Source organism: Apaloderma vittatum, unplaced genomic scaffold (assembly GCF_000703405.1).
Source record: "Apaloderma vittatum isolate BGI_N311 unplaced genomic scaffold, ASM70340v1 scaffold22713, whole genome shotgun sequence".
NCBI lineage: Eukaryota > Metazoa > Chordata > Aves > Trogoniformes > Trogonidae > Apaloderma > Apaloderma vittatum.
In genome coordinates, this window is record NW_009710126.1 from 3,689 (window position 1) to 12,495 (window position 8,807).

The 8,807-nt window shown below is 46.8% G+C and overlaps 1 protein-coding gene across 1 annotated transcript in view; it reads left to right on the forward strand.

Moving 5' to 3' along the window:
* The window catches only part of FSTL1 (follistatin-like 1), a gene marked incomplete at its 5' end in the record, with an annotated part of 6,691 nt that extends 2,172 nt beyond the window's left edge, over positions 1–4,519 (forward strand). The window contains 5 exons of the mRNA XM_009867200.1: positions 626–744; positions 1,470–1,582; positions 2,785–2,895; positions 4,111–4,208; positions 4,475–4,519. Of these exons, the coding sequence (XP_009865502.1) occupies positions 626–744; positions 1,470–1,582; positions 2,785–2,895; positions 4,111–4,208; positions 4,475–4,519 (486 nt within the window). The remainder of the gene's footprint in view (positions 1–625; positions 745–1,469; positions 1,583–2,784; positions 2,896–4,110; positions 4,209–4,474) is intronic.
* Positions 4,520–8,807: the final 4,288 nt, after the last annotated feature.

Below are 8,807 nucleotides of genomic sequence, written 5' to 3' on the forward strand. Positions count from 1 at the left end.
GTCTTCTGAGTTCCCATTGCTGTGATACAACATCCCCAAACAGAAAGGCAAAATGCAATTGTTTCTTAGGGAGTACAGCCAGGATTTCAGGGCTAAAAATCTTGCCCTTCAGTGCCAGGAGTCCCATCAAGACCTTAAGAAGTTGGCAGCAAAGCATTGTGCTGTTGCATTAAATTGTCCCTTCTTTGGGATTAGCAGAAAATTGCTTCCCATGATTTTCCCTTTTGTCAGTGTCACAGTCCAGGCCTAGCTTTGGATTTACACATATTGGAAAGCTGACACCTCCTTGAATGCAACTGCTCTGCTTTAAGGCAGGAGGTATATAAGAAGGCGAGGAGCTGGCTGGAACAAAGAGAAGTGGGGCTAGAGCCATAAATCAAGCAGCAGGAGGTGAATGAGAGGCAGTGTAGCTTATCGGTGAGAACAAGGCTGGGATCATGTCTCCCAGTTTTGATGCTCTTATGGGTGTGTTGCTGCTTTTCTCAGAGCTTCCTTTCTTTGTGCAAAACAGGGATGATGCAGCCTGTTTCACTAGATCTTTAAAAATGCTAAGTGTGTATGGAACAGGGAGAAGGAAGAGGTACACTGAACCAGTAAATCGGACCCTCTCATATCCTCACATCTTTCCATTGATGATGGCGATTCTCGCTTGGACTCCACTGAATTCCTGAAGTTTGTAGAGCAGAATGAGACTGCTGTCAACATCACCACCTACATGGACCAGGAGACCAACAAGCTACTCAGGTGAGCAGTGGACAGGATGGCAGAAAGTGGGCATGAAAACCCACTCATGGAAAAATATCCGTTAGGAAAAAATTTTAGTTTTGGAATATTATATTGTTAGGAAAACATTATTAGTTAGCACTAAAAAAGGTAACTGTGTATAAATCATAGATCATTAGAATAAAGGGACCTTTAAAGGTCATCTTTTCCATCATCCTGTAGTGAGCAGGGACGTCTTTATACCATGAAGTGGCTTCTCAGTTAGGTGTGAGTACCACCAAAAGGAGCAGTCCCAGTCCTACCCTTCATGTTACTCCTGTACTCCAACCCTCTTTTGCCTTAAATCTATTAGGTGTGCAGCCAGACAGTGAGTTGGATGACAGAAAATTTGTCTCCTTTTTTATTTCATACTAGATTATTTTTTCAGTGGAACTGACTCACCTTTGGCCTGATAGCTAGATCCAGTGCAAGGAAAGTGGTGGTGGGAAAACACAGCTCGTGGGCAGCCAGCAGTTAGAGCTGGTGCAAGCTTTGCATGAAAATGGAGTTTGAGAAGTTTACTTTTTTTCTGTGTGTGAGACGGTCAGGAGAATGGGCTGCTTGTGCCTAGGCTGTGCTTGTATCTCTACTCATGTGACAGCACGTAGATATTAGCAGGGTCCTATTCCTGACTCCCTGGCCCTTTCCCAGACAAGGAGTACTTTGTGTCCCTAAACACTAGAACGTGCCTCTGTGTTTTCTTTCAGGGGACTCTGTGTAGATGCCCTCATCGAGCTGTCAGATGAAAATGCTGACTGGAAGCTCAGCTTCAATGAATTTCTCAAGTGCCTGAGCCCATCCTTCAACCCACCAGAGAAAAGTAGGAACTCCTCATTTGTACTGGGGAACTAGAGGGATCCTGGGAGGGGAGGAAGCAAAAGAGTCCAGCTTTGGGCCAGACATTGGATGCCGTAATTCCACTCCCAGAGATCATGTTGCACCTCCCACCTGACAACACTCCTTGTCCCTGCATTGTCACAAGTATTTCTTTTCTGTCCCAGGACTCCCATAACTCTTGTGATGAAAAAGGTTTGGATATTAAAAGCAAGAGCAAAGGTCAAATGGGTATAGTGTGCTTGAAGGGTCAGGGCATGTATTTAACAGTGCCGAGATAAATCATGTGAGGAGTTCACATACAAATAACTTAGGGAAATCAGACCAGACCAAAGTCCTGTTACACTCTGCCTTTCACACAGAGAGCCTCCCTGATGAACATCTCAAAGTTTACTATCCTTCCAAATCCTGCTTAGTGCTACAGTTCATGTGGAAGCAGCTTAGCGTTCTGCTGACCAGGCGTGCTTAGCCCTTCATCTAATTGTCTCCTCAGGGAGTGCTGGTCCAAAGGTGCCAGATTTACAGCCCACTGCTGTGGCACCAGGAGCAGACAGAGGCTATGCTGCTTAGGAATATTAAGTTGAACTCTCTGTTGCCTGTTTCAGTGGGAAGCTAGGGATGCCACACCTGCCTTGGAAAACGCAACTGACGGCTTTTCACCTAACACCGTATGGGCTCTTGAGTGCTTTGGGGGCCTCAGCTTAAACATACAGCAGAGGTGTGAGAAAAAACGTGAGCTGGAATGAGAAACCTGAGGGGTTTTCCTTTTTTTTTTTTTTCCTAAGGGCAACAGCAAATACACAAATCATTTCCCCAGCTTCTCCCCAAGCAGAACAGGAAGTCTTGCATAGTAACCAAAACTTTCACTTTGGGTGTTCTCTTTTATGTGTAACAGATTAGGAAGTTCAAGCAAATCCAATTTTGAGATTTCATTTGGAATTGAGAAATTGACGTCTGTTCTTTTGAGGAAGAAAAACAAAGCATTTGACTTTACCAAATTAATTTTTGGCTGATTTCAGAGACCAAATTCAACATGAATATTTTGATCATAGTGAACTTTTGGTGGTTAGGGGAAGGTGGGTCTCCTCCAAAACCTTGTACCTCTTCTCTTCAAGGCATCTCCAAAGTACATTTTCTTTAGCCTGCTTGCTCTCTCTTAAGAATTGTCCTCATTTTTTGCCTCTCTAGAGTGTGCCCTGGAAGATGAAACCTATGAGGATGGAGCAGAGACCGAGGTGGAATGCAACCGCTGCGTCTGTGCCTGTGGGAACTGGGTGTGCACTGCAATGACATGCGAGGGTCCGTATGATCTCCAGACAATTACTGTATTTGGTTTTGTACTCCTTTTCCTGCATCACCCTCCCATGCTCCATGTTGGCCAAACCCAAGCTGGTTCTGATCCAGAGGTCAGAAAGCGTGTAACTAGCTTGGGGGCAACGCTGCTGGGGTTTGTAGTTTGGATTTGGTGTCACGAGAAATCAGGACCAAATCTTCCAGACCAGAGCTACGCTGCACCCAGCTGGCTTAAGGCAGGCACAGACCAAATGGATCGCAGTCTGCCACCACAGGTGTGAACAGGTCAGCTTTCCTGTATATGTGTTGGTATCCTCACTCTGTCTGTATTCACAATATCTGTAAAGCAGGAGCTAGGGTCTTTGCTTGAGCTTGTTTTCAGTACTGTAGGAGCTGTCAGCAGTGTGTTAGTTCAGATCTATAGCCAGCAGTTTGGGCAGAGTAGGAGAGAAGGGAACAGCAACAGTTTATTTCATGTTTATCTGACCTTCTGCAACAGAACCTTTGGGATCACCTCACCCCAGACTTGGCTGTGGCAGTAGGAACTCACCTCAGAAAAGGTAACTGTAATAGAGCTGCCAGTGGAGCTGTGGGTAGGTCTCAGAGGTTGAGACGCTTTTTGTTGCCTCCCCAGAAACAGTCTTCAAAATTGCTATGCAACACCCGATCTTGCTGCCTACTCTGTTCCTTGTGTCTGTGGCAGAAGCATGCAATGGGGCAACAATTTCTTGACTTTTTGCCCATGTCAGAGCAGCAGAGGGGTTAGAGGTTGTTGCTAGAGGGATAACGAAACCAAAGAATCAGATCAAATAGATCAGCAAGTTACATCTCCACTGAGCGAAATTACCTCTTCGTTACACACTAGCTATTGTACTTGATAGCACTGAGCTTCCATTTGTTCCCTAGAAAAGGCCAAGATGTTTGAACTAACTACAGGTGCTTCTTTTAAATAATAGGCAGCCTCTTCCTTGTGGTGGTTTTTTTTTTTTTTCCACATGGGAGGGAGAGACAGTGGCAGTTGGGATACCCAGGTTCCAAAGTCCCAGGCAGCCACAAGGCCCACTCTCTTTCAATGAAGCCAGCCCATAGCTTCTTCTAGCAAAACCTCCCTGAGCTTGAGGTGTGCTGTGGCTAACCTGCCTCTTTTTGTTGTGGGTGGTTTGGCCTTTGGAATTTGTATCCTCTGTTTGTGATAACACTGAGCTCTGTTTCATTTTGCAGGGAAGAATGATAAGGTGCCTGCTCAGAGACAGCGACCTAATGAAGACCTGACTGAGGAGGAGCTGGCTAGATACGTTCAGGAGCTGCAGAAGCATCAGGTTAGCATGAGTTGGGGAAGGTCTGCTTGCACTAAGCCTCTCCTTGCTGGAGGAGTTCCTTCTGCTTCTGTCACATGGAGACTTTGGTAGAAAGGGAGCACAGTAAATGAGGATCCCTGCTGCCTGTGGGGACAAACGTATTTATCCACCTGTAGGTGTGGGGCTTTGAGGTATAAGCCAGTGTTGGCACTGCTTGTGAAAGGCTTCAGGGCGCTGCCAGTTCACACATCAGTGCAGAGCCTCACTTTTGTGCTCTCTCTCTCCAGGAGACAGCTGAGAAGACCAAGAGAACGAGCACCAAGGAGATGTAAGGGGCCTCCAAGGCGGAGGAGCCCAGGAGGATGGGCCCAACCTGCCGCCCTGCCCTCCAGTGCTGATCTCAGTATGCACAAGTGTCTGCTACAGTTGCCCAGTCACAGATATTTACATTGTATAGCGATGGGTTATTTGTTTTGTAATACACAGAGAATGGGGCCAGGTAAGGGGAGCAGAGCCCACCTGTTCAGGGAGCTTCATTGCTGCGGCCTTGGAAGGCTGGGAGGGACTCACAGCAGCCTCTGGGACCCTTTCCCAGAGCAGGCAGCTGTTCACTTCAAGAGCTACAGCTGGGCTTTCTTGTTCCCCTGGGTCTGGGGAAAGGACAGAGGCCAGTGCTGGATAGAAAAGGGGGTCTTCAGTCGATAAAATTGTCAGCACCGGCCTTGGCTACAGAAATACAGACCCGGCAGTTTTGTGGCTGAGCATGTGTGCTGCAGGGCTTTGGTAGCCAAGAACTTTGCCCTGCTTACCCTCTGCTTTGGTTCGAGCTCCTCAAAGCTGGTCAGCCTGGTGTGACATCTGGAAGTCATGGTGCCACGCTGCTGGCATAAGTCCAGCACGTTCCTCCTTGCTTTCCACTGGCCTGTCCCCAGCAGCTCCTCCAGTACATTGTGGGCTCCAACACAACACGGTTCCTTTTGACCTCATCTCACTCTTGCTCTCCTTGCCCCCTCCTTAGAGGTGCTATGATATTTTTTTTCTTATCATGTTCACGTGCTGACTCCCCCTTTTGTTTTGGTTTTGGGTTTTTTATTACTTTATTTCCTACAGTAGTAATTCAGCTTTTGTATGTTTCGTAGCTCTAGATCTTTCAAGAAAACCCAGCCTGTGGGGGTTTTTTTATTGGCAGTGCTCTAATGCCCGTGCACAGTTTGTATGGCACTGCGCTCAGCCACCACAAACATCACAAGCAGCAACTTGTGAGCCCTGCGCTACAGGGTATTTCCTAGCTGGGAATAGCAGTGTCCCTCGTGGGAAAGAAGAGACAGGGCTGGGTGGGATTAGTTTGACCAGGCACGGATTGACACTGCAGCTCTCTAGTTCTTGCTCCCTTAGCTAGTATTGACCCACGTGTTCCAAGTCTGTGCTCATGCCTCTAGATTGCCCAGAGGGATGTGCCAAGTAGTCTAGAGATAGAGGGACCAGGCAATCGCATTAGCAGGGCATCTTAAAAGGCTTAACTCCACAGAAAACTGTCTAGTTGGAGTCAGGGCTTTTAGGCATCATCTTGTGCTTTCTATCTCCCTCAGGGGTGAGGCAGCAGTATTGTTCTTTGATTCCAGGTCTGAGTTTGAAGCCATTACCTTTGATCAGACCATCTTGGACTATGTTCACATCCCTTTATTTTTGTCTGACCCTTTTCTTGGAGCATCGGTCCTAGATGCAAATGAAATGCTGTTTTGCTGACAGTCACCTCTGTAGCTTCAAGCCCAGCTGATTTTCTCCTGCAGTTGTCAAATGTACTCCATACACTCACACATCTGAACATCCATTTTCCGCATTCCCTTCCACATCCCAAGCAGCTGCAAGTACCCCGAGATGCCTGCTTGTGACTTCCATCTTCCTGTTTGTGAGCAGCTTCAGCAGTTGTTGCCAAGTGTCTTGCAGCTCTTAGTGCTTACTCAAGGGAAGCTCCACATGCATCTGCAAATGAATATTCTGCTTGAGCGAAGATTAGCAGGACTTTTGTCCCAGTCTTCCCCTTTTTGCATAGTGTTTTCCTTGATGAGGAAGAATGAGCAGGTACCTAGCAAATGTAGGAAGAGAAGAAATTTTGGTCCCTCCTGTGGTCTTGCCCTTGAGCCAGATTTGTTAAAGCCTGTCTGGTCTTTGAGCTGTTTTCCTGATGTCAACCCAGAGGACTTCCATTGACTTTGGCACAGTGCCACATTTCCAGTGAGAATCATACTCTCCCCTGCCATGCTTAGAGATTTTGGCATAACACATAAATAAGGGGGCTGGTTCTTCTCCCATCAGGGTCTGGATTTCAGAAGCTGTCACCTATGGAGCTGAGGGGAATGAGTCCATAGGAGCTGAGTTGAATGTGGGCAACGCTACGCTAGGACAGAGTCATTGTTTGCATTCTGGTTGCACTGGAGGAAGTGGTTGGTGGAATTAGGAGCACTCATTAGACATAACCTTGCTCCTCCTCAACAGTATGAGTAAAACAGCATCATGTGCTCGATCCGGAGTACAAAAACATTATTAGTAAATGTTTTTTGTTATTCTGACCCTGCTCTGAAAGGTAGTTTGTATCTCCCAGCTCATTTCTTTCCAGCTTGGATTGTTAAAGTGCCTTAGAGAAAACACAACAGCTTGCCTTAAGGGCTTTCCCTGGATGGAGATATCATCTTATTACCCAGTCAGGAAAAATCTCCAACCAGGAGAAGCAGAGTATGTGCGTGAAGGGAGGCTGGTCCACGGCTGAAGGGCTTTTGTAGGCTGCATTACATGGTATGTTCTCTAGTCCCTTTCCTGTCTCCTGTGGATGTGTGGTCTAGGAGGACGGCTGCTGGGGACAGCTGAAGAGGTGCGTGCTGGCAGTGGAGGTTTCCAGAACTTACGCTTGCACCGAAAGCAGAGCTGTGGGCAACTGTCTCCAGCAAGGAGAGCTGAGCTCTCTGACAAGCCATACAACATACCCTAGGGTAGGAGTGCAGTGAAGATACCTCCAGAGAAAGGGCTGCCGAGCCTTTTCCGCCTTGTGCCCTCAAAAAGGGAAACGCAACTGTGGAGAGCAGTGCCGGTTCTAAGGGCTATGGCACCCAAAGGGAAACATCTTGCCTCCCCACCTCAAGAGGAAGAGTGATGCCCAGGCTGTACCCCAGGGCAGTCTGGCCGGTCGCTAACTTCTGCAGGGTGACTTGGCTGCCGGGGAGGACATGCGGAATTCCAGCCATTGCCCTCTGGGACAATTGCTGTACAGACTGCAAGGGGCAGGGAAGGTTTATTTTTTGTTTGTTTGTTTTCCTCCAAAAAGCCAAATTTAAGCAACAAAGTCCCACTCCTCCCTCTATATTCCCTCCTATACGTGTGTGAAATTTATCAGTATTCTGTAGGTTTCCTTAGTGCACTTATTTTACTTGATTTTGTAATTGTTTTGAAGCAGGGGGGTTTGGATATTACTGCCAAATAAATGAAACAAAATTTAAAAAGTAACACTTGTTTCTGTTTTATTTCTCACAAGCTATGTTCCTTATTCACCTTTTCCACAAAAAAAAAAAAAGAAAAGCTGGCTTTTTGCACATTTATACACAAATCTTAACTTGACAAATGTGAGACATGACTGTCTCTGTTTTATACCTGGGGAAACTGAGCAGAAAGAAGCAAAAAGTTGCAATCACGTGGTGAGCCAGCAGCAGAGATGCAGCCAGCAGCCACAACTCCTGCCTCGCAGCCATCCGCTTTCAGTGATATCGCTCCACAATCCTTTCTGTGTCCCCCATTTGCTCCCCCAGCACACGCTAGCAGTACCTTTCACAAAACAGGTTGGCCAGGTGGAAAGAACATGGAAGCAAGTAAAAATAATACCAGAAAATGTGTCTTAAAATGACAGATCAGACGTCTTAGGCAGGGTTAAGAAGGAAGGTTCTAAATGTTTGCCTTAAGGTGGGGACTGCTACCAAGACGAACATCACCATCTCGAGAGATGAATTCTACCCATCCCTGCCAGGTTCAGTTGCTGCGGTCAAGGTGGATCTAGATGAGACATTGGGAAATGCTTCTGAATGTCAAGACTAGCAGAGAACTGGAAGATGCCTCCTTGCTATTCCACAGACTTCCTCCTTGTATGGATTTTGAGAACAGACTAGATAACAGCTATCGGGAATAGAACAAGTACAGCTGATCCTACCCTAAGGTAGGCTGGTGACCCTCCTGAGGTCCCATCTGTTTCTGATAGGACCTTATGAAGACAGGGTGAAATGGCTCATATCACCTTTGCCTAATGGAAGGATGAAACAGCCTTTAATAGTGTCATGGCAGGAGGATAATGTCTTACCATTCGTCTTCCCTCTAACTGTTACGGACTCCACAACTTCTACTGCTGTGAGCTCTCATGTGCAAAGGACAGTCCAACAGAAGAGAAGGCTGCTTTGCTTTGTTTCACTTGGCATGCTCCTTCCCAAGCTGTTAAAAAAAACCAAACATAAAACCCCCACACACAAACAAATAGTGAGCATTGCCTCTTTCATGTTACTTGTTGCACCAAATGGCCTCTGCAGCATGTACCAGCTGCTGCCTAAGCAGTCTTAACTGTGGGTCTGCCGTACTGCTTTAATT